This window comes from Gossypium hirsutum, chromosome D07 (assembly GCF_007990345.1).
Source record: "Gossypium hirsutum isolate 1008001.06 chromosome D07, Gossypium_hirsutum_v2.1, whole genome shotgun sequence".
Taxonomy (NCBI): Eukaryota; Viridiplantae; Streptophyta; class Magnoliopsida; order Malvales; family Malvaceae; genus Gossypium; species Gossypium hirsutum.
Genome location: NC_053443.1, coordinates 15,438,848 through 15,457,386, shown reverse-complemented (window position 1 = coordinate 15,457,386; position 18,539 = coordinate 15,438,848). Strand labels below are relative to the sequence as shown.

At 27.5% G+C, this 18,539-nt stretch overlaps 1 protein-coding gene across 1 annotated transcript; it reads right to left on the bottom strand.

The window, feature by feature from the left end:
- Positions 1-1,281: 1,281 nt before the first annotated feature.
- Positions 1,282-3,234, bottom strand: LOC107954156 (BURP domain-containing protein 14). Its single transcript, XM_016889635.2, has 2 exons — positions 3,127-3,234; positions 1,282-3,016 (listed from the first exon to the last, which is right to left on the bottom strand). The coding sequence occupies exons 1-2, from the start codon at positions 3,178-3,180 to the stop codon at positions 1,442-1,444; spliced, it is 1,629 nt and encodes a 542-aa protein (XP_016745124.1). The 5' UTR covers positions 3,181-3,234; the 3' UTR covers positions 1,282-1,441.
- Positions 3,235-18,539: the final 15,305 nt, after the last annotated feature.

Below are 18,539 nucleotides of genomic sequence, written 5' to 3'. Positions count from 1 at the left end.
AATAATATTTCATTAAAATCATTTATAAAATATTGAACTAAGTTATAATTAATATTTTAATAATATTTTTCTTTCCACTATTCCGGTTTTTCTTCTTATTTATTTTTTGATAATTTAATTTTTGTTAAAACAATAATGTTTTCTATTTGTTTGATAAAATGTTGAACAACTATGATCTAAACTAAGGTTATTCCGAAGAAAGGTGAACACTCGACCAATACGCTACAACTTGAGATAAAAAAAACAATAAATTTTAATAGCTCATAAAAGTACTCAATACATATTTTTATTTTTTCTTATATTTCTTATCATTTTTATCAATTTATAAATCTACTATTAAATTAAAATAAGTAATATTTCACATTAATTAGTATAAACTTTATTTTCAATAATTTAATTATTAAGAAAATAAATACATTCTTAATTAATTAAGTTAAATAAACTTTTATTTTTCATTAATAATTTATGTTTTATTGATTTATTAATAAATATAAAAAAGAAAAGAAAAGAAAAATAATTTTATAAAATTAATTTAAATTAATACATTTTAATAAATCATTTACTAAAAATATTTAAAATATTATATTAGTTATTATTTATATTTATATTAAAAAGGAAATTTTCTTAAAAAATTAAAATATTTTTAATAAAATAAATTCAAATAGCTTATAATTAATTGTAAAAATTATACGTTATTTAATTATAAAATAAATTATTATTTATATTTATATTTATATTTATATTTATATAAAACAAGAAAAATAATAGACAAAAATATAAATAAAATTAAAATGTGTCGCAATTAGATAATGACACATGTTATCGATAAACATAACAAAAAAATTAGCGAAATTGCTAAGGAAATGACTAGATTGGAATAATATGATAATTTATTTTTTAAAATAATTTAAAATTTAGAGAATTTAGGATCTCGAGTTTTAACATTTATTTATAACTAATTATTATTTTGTTATGTTTAAATAAATTTATTAATATTTTTTTTATAAGTCCTTCGCTATTTTTATTATTTTATTTAAGGATGATTAGTCATTCACTCAAAGTGCATATAATATTATTATTTATTTATCATAGATTTTGTTTCTTAGAGTAACCAATCATCATCCATGTAGCCACTCTCTACTATTCTTATAACTGTAGAGAACAACTGAAAACGAAGATGGGGCACTTAGAAATAAAAAAAGAGAACAGGGGCCATCGAATAAGATGAAATGTTAGATTTTAATTTTTAAGTTAATCCTCCAATATATCAACATAAAATCCTGGAAGAATAGAGCCTCTGCCTTTTTGTTTGCTTGAGAACCAAGATACATAATTTTATTGCTTAATTACTTGATAGTTAGTGCAGATAGAAAGACGGAACTAGCATACCATGAACGAAACTACTTGAAGCAAATGAGAGCTCCTTCGAACAGCCAAACATTTACATGGCACTCACAGTGACGACCGGTGGCTGAATCCAAACAAGATTACCCTGAGAAAAGACATGGCAAACAGCGTTTCCTTGCTTAATACCAAGCATGCGAAAAGCAGCATGATCGGTGCTCCAACCAGAAGTATCCATATGGCAAACAACAAGAGCATCGACTTTATCTCCACTAATGTCACCAACTAGTTGGAGTCTGAAAGCTTTGGTCTCAGTGGCATCAAAGTGGCAAAAATGAACTGCATAAAGATATGGCATTGGATGACATGCCACCTTCTTTGGAGATTCAATCTCTCGAGGAGATTCCAAAACTGTGTAATTTTGAAATATTGGGGTTGTGATTGTTGGGTGCCTTGTGCTGATGAACTTGAAATCAACATCGGGTCCAAACGCGTTGCTTAGAAAATCAAGTAAAGATTCTAACGAGGTAGCACAGATTTTGGTCTCCCCTTGAGCTGCTTCAAGTTCGCATTTTATGAGTGTATCTTGAACGGCTTTGCCTTTTGGAGAGTTTGGAGAAACTGAGAAGAATTGTAGAATGTTGGAGAGTTGTGAAGATGAAAAAGGGATGGTGTCAGCGACTTCTTTGGGTAAGAAAGGAGGGTAAAGAGAGTGGTTTTTGATAGGGAAAAAGATGGGCAATTTTTTCCCTACGTTAAAGCCACGTAGTTCATCTATGGTAAACAAGCCTATCTCTGCACTTCCAACATGATTATGGTGGTTGTGGTGATGTTCCATGTTGTGATTCTCCATTTCAGAAGATTGCTGCAGAGATTTTGTTTCCAAATCAAACGCTTTGTGAAAGTAAGCCGTGGAATATTTGTCTTCCAAACTCTTCATTGCTTTCCTTTCACCATGGCTTTCAGAATTAGAAGTTTGATGAAAATAAGCCGTAGCATATTTGTCTCCCAAGCTCTTCACTTCTGATTCAGAATCAGAAGTTTTGTGAAAGTAAGCCGTAGCATACTTGCCTTCCAAACCCTTCACTTCTTTCCCTTCGTCATGGCTTTCAGAATCAGAAGTTTTGTGAAAGTAAGCCGTAGTATACTTGTCTTCCAAACCCTTCACTTCTTTCCCTTCGCCATGGCTTTCAGAATTAGAAGTTTTGTGAAAGTAAGCGGTAGCATACTTGTCTTCCAAACCCTTCACTTCTTTTTCTCTATCAAGATTTTCGGCAGCAAAGGCTTTGTGGAAGTAAGCCGTAGAATATTTGTCTTCCAAATTCTTCACATCACCTCCATTGAAGTGATTTTCAGAATCAGAAGTTTTGTGAAAGTAAGCCGTAGCATACTTGTCTTCCAAACCCTTCACTTCTTTCCCTTCGCCATTGCTTTCAGAATCAGAAGTTTTGTGAAAGTAAGCCGTAGCATACTTGTCTTCCAAACTCGTCACTTCCTTTTCTCTATCAAGATTTTCAGCATCAAAAGCTTTGTGGAAGTAAGCTGTAGAATATTTGTCTTCCAAATTCTTCACATCACCTCCATCAAAGTGATTTGCAGAATCAGAAGTTTTGTGAAAGTAAGCTGTAGCATATTTTCCTTCCAAATCCCTTCCTGCATTGCCTTTTCCACACTAAAAGAAGAAGAAGAAGCAAGAGTTGGTTAAATTAATAAATAATTTTAAAGAAAACTTGGGTTGATATGGATTGTAATATGTCACATCTTTGAGAAACTAAAAATTACCATTAAAAACACAATGCATAATAAAAGAAGTGGAAAAGCGGATGGAAGAACCATTTCCTTTGATTTTTGGGAGCTTTCTTCCTCTCTGATGTTTTTGGGATGAAAAGCTTTGAAGGTTATAAAGCTATTTATAAGCAAGGGGAAGGCGTTAATTATGGATCTCATTTGTGAGTCTTTACTTTTTTATTATTTAAAGATGTACGGATTAGTGTAATAACCCAACACAAGCAAATGAAGCACTTTTGGATTTTTAAATATGTAAGTTGTGATAAAAATATTGTTAAATAAAATGTTTTTTAATTTTTTAAAAATGATTTTGAGTAAAAAATGTCTTGCAAAAGCAAACAAATTTTAGTTTTTACTTAAAAAGTGCTCCTGAAAATCTCGTTACTTATATTTGCCTTTTTCTTTTTTTACACGAAATATTTAGAATTACCCATAATCTCTCTTCAGGATAATGCATTTCAACGCACTCAAATTCACATCCTTCTACACTAACAACAATACCCATATCAATCGAACTAAAACTCAATCGGCTGTTCAATTCTTTTTTTAATTTACAATAGCTCTAATATAATTCATTATTACAAGCATTAAATCAAGTTGACAAAATATAAATTTGAAGAATAATTAAATATATATTAATATTGTAATAAAAAGAATCCAAACCAAATAATATGTAAGTATAAGTAATGCATTTTTCTTTAATAAGACAAATAACAATGTATTCTTTTTATTCCACAAATAGCCTTTAAAAAATTGTAACGTGTGTGTTTTTTAATATTTATTATACTCTAGAATACTTGTCAACCATTTAACCTTACTCGTGAGTCTAAAAACTCCAGTCATAGATTATTAAATATTTTCCAATAAAAAAAGTTTATTTAAAAGAAATAAAAAAATGCTAATATACTAATTTTGTAGTTAAATAAACCCCTGAATTATGATTTTTACTCATAAAACCCCTTAATTTTAATATTAAAGTAAAAATATTAAATGTCCCATTAAAAATGTCCTAGTTGACTTTTTTTTAGTAAAATTTGATCTCTATTATTTAAAATATTTTAATTAATTAAATTTTATAAAATATATATTTAATAAACTACTTCGTTGGAAATTATTAAAATATAATCTTCTCAGAATTTTATCACTAATATATGACAAACTTTACTAGTATTAATCAATTTTAAGTAAATATTCATCTAAAATTTAATATAATATCCCAATATTTCTCATTACATATTCTTATTTATTGAGGATAAATCAAGTTGATTTGATGTTTAGATTATCCGTTATAATAAAATCTTGTAATTATATGAAGTTGAACGAGGAATTTTTAGAGTTTTTAATTAGTATAATAATACATTTAATTTTCAAGCTTACATATTATATAAATTTAATCTTAATTTTACATAATTCAATAAATTAATCCTACCTTTTTGTCCTATCTAAATCTTACAACCATCAAAACCACAAAAGTAAACACACTCCTTTAACTATATTATGTATCATAATTTGCTTAACCTTGTAACACAGTCTTCTTTGCTTTCTAAAATAAAATGGCTGTGTTATAGCCAGGCCAATTATGTGGGTAGCAATGATATGAATTGAAGCTGGTGGATTCTTTGCCTTGTTGATGTCAATTATTGATATAGGATAAAGGGTAAGTTGGGATGTCTCAATCACAGAATTTGGTATTAGTATTAACTAAATATATAAATGTAAGTTTTCTTTTTTTACTCCACCAATAGTTGGGGTTACATTTATCACATAATTATATTAGTTAAAAATTGATATTTGGGCATTAATGCAAGAAAAAAGTATAGATATTTGTTATAATTACATTTAATTTTGCTGGCAATTATAGGAAAAATATTTATTGAATTATTTAGAATTAAGATCAACATGATAGAATATATAAGTATTGATGTCTAAATGTATTATTATGCCAATTAGAAAAAGACATCATCATTATTTCCGTTATTAATTTAACAGTGGGTGATCAAAATAGGAACGAATACAAACATTAATGCTTAAATTGATTTTTTTAAAAATTAAATGATCAAAACAGAAACATGGCATAATTGGGTGACCATTTGTATAATATACCCTATTCTCTTTTCATATTAAAATTTGACTTCATATCTTTTCTTTTTAAGGAAAATTAATTACAATTATTTACCCCATTTGGGCAAACAATTAATATTCATATCTTTTCTTTTTAAATATTATATCTGTATCATAATTGTTTTTCTTTAATTAATTTAAATTAATTAAGGAATAAATATTATAATTTTATATTATTACTAATTAAACTAATAAGAGGACGTGGATTTGAGTGCGGTGAAGTGTTTTATTTTCCTATTTTATGGGTTGGGGAGTAAATAAAAGAGTTTAAATTATTGTAGAACAATTAAATTTTATAATAACTCTCTTTTATTCAAGTAATTTGTACTATAAAAAAGGGGTTTCCTAAGTTATTTTACACCTTCACAAGTTCAATAAATTCAAAAATCTCTGCAGAATTCTTTAAAAAGACAAAAGAACTTAAAGAAATTCTGATGAACACTATAACTGTTTTGAGGAAAAGTCGTCTTTTGATCCAGTTCAACCATGGAGAAGAAGCCAAAAGTCGTTTCTCTCAATCCAAATTGAAGAAAGGAAGTCCAAACCCATTTTAATAGCAAATCATGACGACACTTGAAGCAAATCCACGTCCATCCAAGATTAAGTCAAATGATCTTTAGATCAAACTCAAATTAAAGAGAAGAGTCAAAGAGGTTTTCTTTGTAAAGAACTCCAGAGATTGTAACTTTTTTTCCAAAAGAATTAATAAATTTGACTCTAAAATTTTAAGTAAACTTTCGACTCAAAATTTTTGTGTAAAGAGTTAATGATTTTTCATGACATTTGTTTGCTTAAACCATGAAAAATTAAGAAAATAATTGTTTATATTGATATCTTTTTCAATTATATCATTTTATAATATATTTTAGTTAAGAGATTAATATTTCACATCTTAATAAAAACTAAACTTTACTTTCCGTAGCATTTCCTCCAATTTCGGGTAAATAAATATTAAACAATGGGTTTTTGGTAAATTTTTTAATTGATTTGAGACTTGATTGATGGGTGACAGTAATTTAATTTATCTTTTAATATATATTAGAAATCCTATCACATGCATATACGTATAAAAATTACGAATTTAGAAAATAAATATGTGTTTAAAGATAACATATTATAAATAATAAAATGTGTGGTTCGAAACTAATTAATCATAATATCACATGAAATATGTATGACATTAAAATAAAAAAAGTAGACTAAATTGTAAGTAAAAACAAAATTTAAACATATACATACATCATATTAACAATATTAAATGTACTACAATTGTATATCATGATGTTGTCATCAATTGTGAGTTTGTGTTGAATTGACTTGTGGCACCAACTCAACTGGTGACATTATCTATACTAGAAATCTTATTACACGTGTATACGCGTGAGAACCGTGTATTTAACACGAGTGCGTGTTTAAAAATAACTTACAATAAATAACGAAACAAGATTTGAAATTAATAATAATAACAATAATACAAATTCAAATAAAAAATAATCTAACTTGTAAGTAAAAGAAAATTGAAATAGGTAAATACATCATATTAAGAATATTAAATACAATTCAATTATTTATCATGATATTATTATTTTTCTATAACATGTCAAAGTTATCAAATTAGTGAAAAGAAAATTATTTTTAAAAAATTAAATTTTATACCCATACTAGCTATTAAATTAATTAGAAATTAAATATTAAATTATCAAATTAAAATTTTTATTAATAGTATAAAAGACATAGAGAATAAATTAGGAATTAAATAAATGACAGTAACGTCCAGACAAATTTCAAGTTCCGATAATATATAAAAAAATTGACTCCAGGTCTTTGAATATATATGTGCACATGCCTATACCTTCGATTGAATAAATTAGAAAATAAATAAATAAATAAATAATATGAAAGTCCAGACAATTTTTTTTATTTCATTAAAGAAGATAATATTTATTTATTTTTAGTACATATGAGCAGTCTATGTCCACTTTAAATAATAATGGCTCTAGGCTTAGCTACACAAATCTTGAAGGGTGAATCAGCTTAGTAATATCAAAAGGTCCTTGGAATATTTAACTCATCAAAAAATTCACACATATATTAACTTAACGATAAATATTAGCAAGACTATAAGTCCAATTGCATTAAAGCGGCTACTTACAATTCCGGATCATTAAGGAAAGAAGATCATATTGTTACAAGAGGGTCAAAATCTTGTTAACAGCCACAAGTAAATTTGACTCGATAATATTTATTAGATTTATGATACACCAATTTTGCTGAAAAATTTTCTCTACCAAATGTAGTTATTGAAGTTGACATAAAATTGAATTAATATTTAGTTACAATAATAAAGTTAATTATTTATCATGTATGATATTATGAATTTAAATTTATTAGGATTAAATTTTTATTAATTTAGTATATAAAAATTAAAAATATTTTTATAAAAATATAATTTAACTTGTATATAAAAAATTTTAATAATTTTATAAGTATTCTATTGACCTATGATATCAATTCAATAAAACACTTAAAATAAATATATAAATTAATAATAAAAATAATATCTAATATATCATTATATAAAAAATTGAATCCAAGTCTTATATATATATATATATATATATATATGCACTTGCGATTGAATAAATTTTCGACCCCAAGAAATTGAATACATTAGAAATTGCATAATTATTATGAAAGTCCAGACAATTTTTTTTTTCGGATAGAAACAAAGAACATAATATTTTCACTTCGCGGATGAAAAAATTATAATTGATATTTTTATTACCATGGTAAATTAATTGTTTATCATTCAATAATGTTTTATTTAAATTATATTATTGATTTATTGTATTAAAAAAATAAAAATATCATTTTAAAAATACAATTTAATTTATATATAAGAAAATATATTAATAATTTCGTGACTGTAATAATATTTTATTCATCTATGACACTAACTCATAAAAATAATGTTTAGTATATGATTTAATAAAAAAACGTGTCCCTATATATGTGCACCCTGCACGTATCTCTACTTGCAATTGAATAAATTAGAAATAACATCAAAAGTCCACAAATTTCTAAGTTTGGATAAGAACAAAGAATATGATATTTATTAATGATAAAAATAATATCTAATATATTATATCGTATTAAAAAAATTAATTTCAAGTCTTTAAATATATATATACACTCGCACGGATAAATAATATCAAAATCCCAGACAAATATTTAATATATCATGTTATAAAAAATACTCCGAGATCTTTAAATATATATACATACATGTGCATATATCACATGATTAAAATTTTAGTCTCCCAATTCAAAGGAATTTAGTTAAACTTAAGATTCAAAAATTGAAATTTCTCTCAAAAATTTTATAAAGTATAGAAAAATATAGTGAAAGTGTGAGAAAATTGAAAAACCACAAGAAAAGGATCTATACAATATGTTTGAGTAAACGTTTTTAATATATTTTTTAACTCAAGAATAGAACGAAGGTTTCTATTTATAGTTGAGCTTATCAAATCCAACGGTATAGATTAAATTACATCGACAGTCAGAATTAAAGATTATCTACAATTGAGAGTCATAAGAGATTTAAACTCTAACATTTTATCTCTTGAGATTTACATTAATTATCCCGATAACTCTAGTTTTACTAGATTGTTTCACGCCACCAAGGTTTCAAGTAAATGAGTTTCTCTGTGAATTTCATGAATCGAACCAATTCAAACGGGTCAAATGAACCTTATTTAATAGGTTAACCCCCATAAAATATTCTATGCATAATAATCACAGGTTTTAGGGTGGGTTTGGATGTGCGATTGGGCGCGGTGCGGTGCATTTAGTTTACTTTTTGTCTCACGCTACAGTATCGCTACAATGTCTAATCTCACCACCACCGCCGTTTTTACACTAACCGCAGATAAACGCACCGTCCATCCAAACTCACCCTTAATCTGCTACCCATGGCGCACAGATATACTTGTGATTGAATAATTAGAAATTAAATAAATGATATCAAAGCTCTGTTAGGGTGAAGTCTCATCCATCCTTGCATCAAATTGGATGACAAAACTTTGAAGTTTCTACATATTCTTTCTTGTTCATATTTAAAAATGTTTACTTAAAAAAGCATTTAAAATGACTTCCATATCACTCTTTTATGTAAACTTATGTAATGGGTGGTAAATTTAAAAAAAAAACTCAAAAATAAATGTTGGAAAAATAAATATTGAAAATTTAAGAATTAAATTTAAGTTATAAAATTTATTTAGTATATTATTTAAAATTAAATGCTAAATATAATTAGATTTTTTGATAAAGAACAATATAATCTTAAATAAAAAAATAACAATTAAATTTATTTTCTATTAAGTGATAAGTAGGTTCTTATCTACTTATCATTTTCTATATTTTTCGTAGAAAAAATTTTATAGAATAGTTTTTTATTGTGTGTTACTAAACGTGTTTAAAAAATTAAGTTGTTGAAAATAAAAATCATAGGTTAAGAGCTTACTTAACTACAAAAATAGGTTGAAGGCTTATTTAAACACAATGTAGTGAGTTGAAGGGGAATAAAAATAAAATAATAAATAAGGAGGGCTTAGAAGACAATTAGCCACATTTAAAGTTTGGTGTCGCAACACTGTCAGGCGACACCCTTTCACTTTTTTTCAGCAACCACTCAAAAGGGTAAATTTGCATATCAAGTCCCTGAATACTTTAGATTATTGCATTTCAGTCCGGTGCCACCAATTTGACAGGCGGCACCAATAAAACCATACCATTTTGGTAAATAATCTTATGGGCATATCATTTTAGTTATTAATTTTATTTTTTGTATTATTTAGGTGAAAAGGCCTTAATTTTGTGTTGCAAAAGTAAAAATTGTCTTTTATATACATTTATGAAAAGTAACAATTTTATTGCATTGAATCTCTAGTAATAAGAATCGTGTAACTTTTACAGTTTATATGTTATTTAAATGTTTTTAATTTTAATTACTTATGTTTTAAAATAATATAATTCGAGTTGAAAAGTAGGTTGAATATGGATGAGTCTATAATAATAATAATAATAATAATAATAATAATAATTGTAATGACCCGATTTTCAGTGGTGTTGGAAAATGTGGTTTCAAAATTTCATTTTGGTAAATCTGTTTCGTAAAGGTACAAAGGGAATATTTACGGAGTTATTATAAAAATATATTGAAGATCGGTTAAATAATTTAATCGAGAAAATAGTTAAATAAAGTTTAAGGATTAAATTATAAAAGTATCGCTATTGAATTTTAATTAAGTTAATACTTGAGGACCTAAATAACAATTAATCCAAAGGATCAAAATAGTTGTTAGATGAATGCTTTTTTAAAGTTAGTGGATGATGATAGATTTCGCTTTGTTTAAATTAAAATTTAATTATGTATATTTAATATATTATTTAACTAATTAAACTTGATTAAATTAAACTAAACTAATATTAATTAAGGTATAATATATATATTAGTGGAAGGGAAGATGAAAAGAAACGTTCTCATCATCTTTCTTCACCGTCTACCATAGTAAGTGAGAAAGAAAAGCTTTAAACCATTCAAACATTCGGTCATTGTAAATTTTTTAAGGTAATCAAGCTTTATTCTTGTAATTTTTATACATTTATGATCATGGAATTTTGATGTAGTTAATTTGAGTATCAATTTGTTCAATAATTAAAAAGAAATTGATGAATTAAGCTTGAAATTGATAGATATTGAGTTTAGATCATGATAAGGACTAAATTGTAAAGTTGATTAAGTTTATTAGATAACTTTGTAATATTAAGGACTAAATTGAACAAATTAAAAAGCTATCATGAGATTATGTTATAAATAGAAAATATAGGGTCCCTAATGAGAGAATGTGAAATCAAATTTTAATTCGATGTTAGATATAGAGAAATATGCATATCTCGAGTATAGTGACTAAATTGAATAAAATGTAAAATTGAGTGATTATGTATGTGGTTGTGAATTGAGTGTAAACTAATATTATTTTTATTATTAAATTATCAAAAGTAGCTAAAGACAACGTTGGGCTATCACGAGAGAAAGGAAAAGCGAGAGTCATTAACGAGTGATGAGAGAAATTCGATTTGTACTTTTATGATTCAAGTCTAATATATATGCATGATTTGTTGCATACTAACTATTAAGGTAAGATGATTAATTATCTCATAAATTGATTCATGTTTGGTGATATTGAATATCGAGAATTTGAACTGAATTGAAAATAGTGGAAACAAGCATATTATAACTTGTTAAATGATTCATAATATGGTTGATGAAGAATTGGTATGGAATTATAATATTGAATATGAAATGATATATAATTGGATATTGGTTACTCTACTAACTATCTAGAGTAGAGTCGAGTTTAGTTGGCATGCCATAGGGTCATCGATATAGTGATTGAAAACCATCATTGTCAGGTTACTTGGGATGGTAAAAAGTGCAAAAAAATGAAAGTCATCATTCTCGGGTCATCCTGGATGGTAGAATATGTAAATAGTGGAAACCATCTTTGTTGGGCCATTCGGAATTAGACCATCCGGGATGGTATAATATGTTGTTGGGCCATCCAGGATGGTAGAATATCGAAATAGTGTGAACCATCATTGTTGGGCCACCTGGATGGTAAATTGTGTATATAGTGAAAACCATCATTGTCGGGTTATCTAGGATGATAGAATAAGCAATTGGTAAAAGCCATCGTTGCTAGGCCATTCGGGATGGTAGAATAAGTAGTTGGTAAAAGCCATCATTTTCTGGCCATTCAAGATGGTAGAACATTTGAATTCTAAAAGTCATCGTTTCCGGGTAACCCGGGATGACAAAGTAAAGTAAGAAATCATGAAATATTGATATGGTCAAAAGGTATGAATTGTAATGAGAATGAATTTATTTTTTATAGCTGAAAGTTTAGCATGGCATATTTATATTGAGTTGGTGATTGTAATATACTATGATTGATATAAATATGTATATACATGTTATGAAAAGGTTGAAACTTGAATTATGCTTTGATTCCATTCATATTATGTTAATGTTTTCGCTTTTATTACTTGAATCATGAAAGTATCATTGAGCTTTATCGCTCAGCTTATGATTTGTTTATTCTGTTCGCAAGTATTAGGGAATCTCAAAGTCTCGAGGATTGATTCAACATCCAAATCACAACTCTCAACTCAAGAAAGTTTGTATAGTTCCTTTATGTTTTGAAATATGACATGTAACTAAGGTTGAGTCAATTTATAGTGTGAATGGTCGTGTTAAGACTTAAAATGGTAAATGTAGATTTGAAATTAACTATACAATTGTAAATGCATTTCTATAGTTAATATGATGTTAAAGAAGTATGTGATGTAAATGATCATACAAGTATTGAAAGGTAGTGTTTTGGTATGTTGATTCCATGAATAAAATGTTATATGACTTGTGGCATATATGTTTATTTGTGTCAAATGGTTATTTGGTATGTTGATTGAAGTTTAGGTGTTGATTTGGTTGAAAGCTAGGTTGCAGTTTATTGGATTTGTCAAACATGTGGTAACATCGCGTCGACAGGATCTCAACATCGTGATGTGAAATCGTTAGTGAGTTGTGTCACAACTTGGAACCCTTGAAGTCGCGACTTCAACTCAATAATTTGAAAATTTTACATTTTAGTCCTTATTCGACCCTAGGTTACTATAAAAGCTTTTGTAAGCTCGTATATGATTGTAAATCATGTTGTAATGATGTTATGAAGTAAATAATATGTATTAGCTATTAAATTGAATTGAAACTGATTATATTTACTTCGGCAATGAATGTGGCATCTTGTAGCTTGGACTTGACGATCAGGTCAGGTATGTGGTGTTACAATAAATTCATGTTTTTAAAATTTGATGATGTGACGAAATTTTATTGGTGCCTAAAACCTTAATTTTTAGGATCATTTATTCCTTTTTTTTAGATATCATAATTTGAGGGAAAAAATAGTAAAAGGAAAACAACTCAGTTTCAGTGAAGAGTAAACTTAATCATGGGCTGGGCTACCCGTCCAGGCCTAAAGGCTTGCTTGAAAAATGGCAGGGTTTGGGCAAAAATATAAGCCCGAAAGATGGGTTTGGACAAAAAATAGGTAATGGTTTTGGGTATCGGATAGGATTTTTTTTGTTCGAGTCCAACCAGAATCAACCTAAACTTTCTTTACTATTGCCATTTTGTTGTTATTTTACTGGTATATTGCTACTATTTTGTTATTATTTTTTGGATATTGTATAACTCTTGTTTTATTGTTAATTTTTTCTACTATTATAGAGATATTTGCTTGCTAAGTTGCAACTATATTAATGTTATTTAAGTATAAATTTTTTAATGTATTTTCAATTTGTTGGGAAACATTTATTTTAATGTTCTTAATGTACCTGATGTATTATATTTTTAAAATTTATTTTTATATAAAAAAATTATACGGGCCAGTCGAGTCAGATTCAGGTTTAGCATTTTTAAGCTGGGCTAAACTTGGCTAGAATTGTAAGCTCATTTTTTGGGATGGGTTGGACTTAGGGATAAAAAACAGGCCTAAAATTTTTCATTAGCCCAAATCGACCCATGATCAGGTCTAGTGAAGAGGCATATCACATCAGTAAAAATGTGTCTCTTCATTCATATTTTTCAAAAATGCATATAATGAGACAATACTTTTTGTCTGTGTGACATATCTCGTCATGATTTTTTAGGTAAACTGTCTCTTTAGTCATTCTAAACAAGAGTTATTCTTATTCTGATCACCCAATTTTTTTTTGTTAATTTAGTCCCGCCATTAGAAAAATGGATCAAACTGGTCACTCTATCATTAAATGTTAACAGAATAATGCTTTTTCAGGTATTTTTCTATCCTTTAATTTATTTTTATTTCCTTATTCTTTTTGCTTCTTTCTTTCCGTTCTCTATCCTCACCATTTGTTACTTCTACCCCAAATGTAGATTAAATGGTACACGGCTCATCGTGATTATTGACACAACATAGTCAAACTCTAAGGGGAGGCCATTGAGAATCACCAACTGATGATCCTCCAAAGACACATGTTGACCACAATCCACCAAACAATCACACAAATGTTTAATTCTGGCCAAGTACACTAGCATAAAAAGTTCATTTTTCTTAAAATGATGAAGGAGTGATCTGTACCTCATGGCTTTGGTCGTGGACTGAGTGCCAAAGATTCTCGTCAGAGCCTCCCAAAGTTCATACGCAGAAGACGAACTACCAATTAATTGATTATGTAGCGAAGAACTTATTGTGGAAAGGAGCCATGTTGATAAAATCGAATCTTGATGCTCGTATAGGACGTACGTCGAATTTTCAACCAAAAACACCATCATCACCAACGATAACTCGAGGTGGCACAGTAATCAACCCATCAATGAACTGGTGTAATCGGTGAGCCTTGGTTAAAAGCAAGACATGATGTTTCCAGGCCAAAAAATTACTATCATCTACAAGAATTGCCGCTTTTTGAAAAGCAAAGGCAAGGGGATTAAAGAGCTTCCCATTTTTTTATTTTGCTGAGATTGCAAAATTCATGATTGAAGCAACGATCAACAAAAAAATAGCTTTGATACCATACTAGAAATATAGAAGAAGATGAAGAATAAGAGTAATTCATTAATCATGCTCTTAGAATACAGGGGACTTGTTGTATTTATACACTGGAGGCTTAATAGAAATGGATAACAGAAATAGTAATTGCTCATAACTAGGTTTAGTTGAGCCGAACTTACAGCAATTACCTAGTTACTTCCTCTAACAGTAGATAATGTGTCTCATTAAAACCTTACTAATATAAAAACTTAGTGAGAAAAAAATTATTAGTAAAGGAAAAAGAGTACACTTTTCTATATTACACATAGCTGCCTCATTAAAAAACTCACCAGGAAAACTCAATGGGATAAAACCTCAGTTAAGGAACAGAAGAGTGAAACACAAAATGGCTTAAATCACAATATGATACTTTAACTATTTTTTATTCCTAAGTTGGCACCTAAATTTTATTTTGGCCACAAGTGGTACCTAAACTATACTCTATTACCTAAAGTGATACCTAAACTATACTTTGTTACCCAAATTACCCTAGCCATTAAAAAACCTCTTAACTAATCATTTTATGACACGTCACTTTTAAACTAAAATTAAGAATAAATTAAGAGAAAAGAATTAAATTAAATTGTGAAAATAAATTTAATTTAATTAAAACTTTTCAACTTTTTACGCTCTTTCTTCCACGATTCTTTCTTCTCTTTGGATGCACTTTTTTTTTAACTATTTGGTAACTTTTTTTTGCAATCCATTTGCAAGTTTCTTCCTAGTATTTTGATTTCATGCATCATCTGGGTTTTTACATTATAAAGGCTTACCCAACTTTAATTGTTTTATATAAAGAGTACAGAAAAGAATAGAAAAACTTATTTTTAAGAGAAATAATACATTAGCTTTGAATTGGGGAGATAAAGGAATCGAAATTGAGGCTTTGAATTGGGGAGATAAAGGAATCGAAATTGAGGTTTAAAAATGGGAAGAAAAAAAAGTTCGCTGGAATTTGAATTCTCTTTGAAAATTGGGTTTGGGTGAATTTTTCAATATATTCTTAAATTTTCCGTCATTAGAGTTCTTGAGTGAAGAACAAAAAAGATGAATATGTTTATAAGTATTTTTTTAAAAAGTTTGAAAAAATAATTTTTTTTTTGTATTTTTTAGTTAAAAATTGCCACATGCCACAAAATGATTGGCTAAAAGAATTTTTTTTAATGATTAGAGTACTTTGGGTAACGGAATATAATTTAGGTGCCACTAATTTGGATAATGCAATATAATTTAAAGAAAATATATAGTTTAGATAGCATTTGATAGTTTTGGCCCACTACAATCGTTACATTTGAATTCAATTAGATATTTTATCACTGATTTTGAACTAAGTACCTAATTTATCAACTACAATAATTAATTGACCAACACTGATGTTTTCGATTTTATCGGACCCAATCCGTATACCCATTGAAATGAACCCAGGACCTATTGCCGAGAACTTGGTCTTGACTTCAAATTTTGTAGTTCTTGAGACATGACTCTGGCGTTGAAACAAAATTGTTGCTGAGATTCAAACTCTGTATATAACTTGTCATGTCCATTTTAAATACCCAAGTATTCGTTTTGTTGCCCTCCACTGAGCTTCGATTCATATATACGGTCTTTAGGTGATAACACTTTCAAGTGTTGATCATAGCAGTTAGCAGAGTTTTCAATCAGCCATGCCAACTATTTGAACTTAGAAGTAAATCAAGAATATGCTTCTTTCGGTTCAACAACACTATCACCAAATTCCCCAGCTTCCACTCCCAGATAAAAATTCAAATCTCTAAGTTCTTTCAGATACAACTTTGCATCAAGTTGCTTAAACTAACTCCTCAACTTCATCTTCTTCACTTCCTGCAATCACAATGTCATAAACATACAGGGGGCAAATTTACAAAAAAAAATTAGGAGAGATTAGAATTAAATTATAAATTTTTTAAAAATCATATACATTAATTTTTTGAAAAGACATTGTTTAGAAATTTTTTCATATTTAATTTTTTTGGGCAGAAAAATGGATGGTGGGCAATCCTGTTGCATTTTATATTTTCCCTAAAGAACAGAGACCCAAAAATCATACTACTGCGTCACAAGAGAAAATCCGAAAAGACTTGTTAGAATCCCTAAACCCCCCACTATCAACTGGTATACAAATTTGTACTCTTCTACCGAGAGGCAACTTTAGGGGTCACATCGGTTTGATTTTTTTCATTTTCCGAATTGGAATGGAGTAGCTGGACATAAAAATTATACTAAATTGGTTTGGTTTGGTTCGAGTTTTTATATTATTTTTTGGCTTTGAATTTTTTGATATTATTTAGACAAAAGTATTTTGAATTTGGTTTTTTCACTTTTAATGAATTTTGATCTAATGTGTAATTGTATACATAAACTTTAATTTAGTGTAATTATATACGTAAAATTGTAATTGAGATTCAAATATATATTTGAAACTTTAATTTTGATTTAATCATACACATTTAAAGAAATAAATACATCAATTTATTTTTATATTGGATAAAAATAACTTTTTATATATGCAATATATAAACATAAAATGATGTTACATCAATAATTGTGTTAATAATTTACAAAGAAATTGGATCAAATTAAAATTTCATGTATAAAATTACACAAAATCAAAGTTCATGTATACAATTACATATTAAACCATAGTTCATGTATAGTTTTGGGATTTATTCTTTTTTTTTAACTATACATAAAATCTCAATTAATATTTTATCTAAAAATAATTTGTAAAATTTATAAATCACATTCAATCTTCATTGAACATAATTAAATGTTAAATTATTTATATTTCATAACTCTTAATGTATAATCACAGCAAAAGGAATACCTAAGTTGAAAATGTTAATAGTGATAACTAAAATTTTAAAAGTTCTAACAACAATAATAATACCCAATACATAATAAATAGGTCATTTTTTTAAGTATAAAATATGTAAAAACATAATAAAAGTTAAGATTTAGCAATGAGTTTTGTTTTGGGGTCTAAATGGATTTATATATTAGGTTTATATGTTTAAAAAATTGGTTTTTTTCAACTTTTCAATGTCCAACAAAATAAAATATCTGAATTGATGTGGGTTAGCAACATTATCTAATTAAAATCAAATTAAATTATAAAAAAATAATATCTGAACTAAATTAACTTTATTTCTCGATTCAATCGATTTTTTCTCGGTAAATGAAATTTGGAGCAGGAGACTCATTAAGCTTGCAAATACCCGCACCATAGAAAGAAATAAAAATTGCAACATCTGATTAAACGACTTTTATACAAAAGCTTTAGTCTTGCAATTACTAATCTAATCTAACAAACTGCCAAAAATCTTTAAAAAAGTCCAACTCATATTCCCCTTTGATCTTGGTACATGTTATCGATTCTTTACTCATTTGAGTACGGAAACCTGTTGTTAGAATCGTCCTTCTACTGTTTCTTTGATAATCAAATCCAAAACGATACTTTATGCTCTGGAATCGGTTTTGGATTTGACACCACAGTGTTAAGTGTTGTATGGAGAGATGGGTACTGCTATCATTATCTTGTATACCTATAAATGTTATGAGATTAGAATTTTCATTTAGCAAACTTTGTGT

Coding starts and splice junctions, on each gene's coding strand:
- LOC107954156 (XM_016889635.2), bottom strand. CDS start 3,180: ATGGTTCTTCCATCCGCTTTTCCACTTCTTTTATTATGCATTGTGTTT. Junction 3,017..3,126: donor TATGCATTGTGTTTTTAATG/GTAATTTTTAGT, acceptor TTCTTCTTTTAG/TGTGGAAAAGGCAATGCAGG.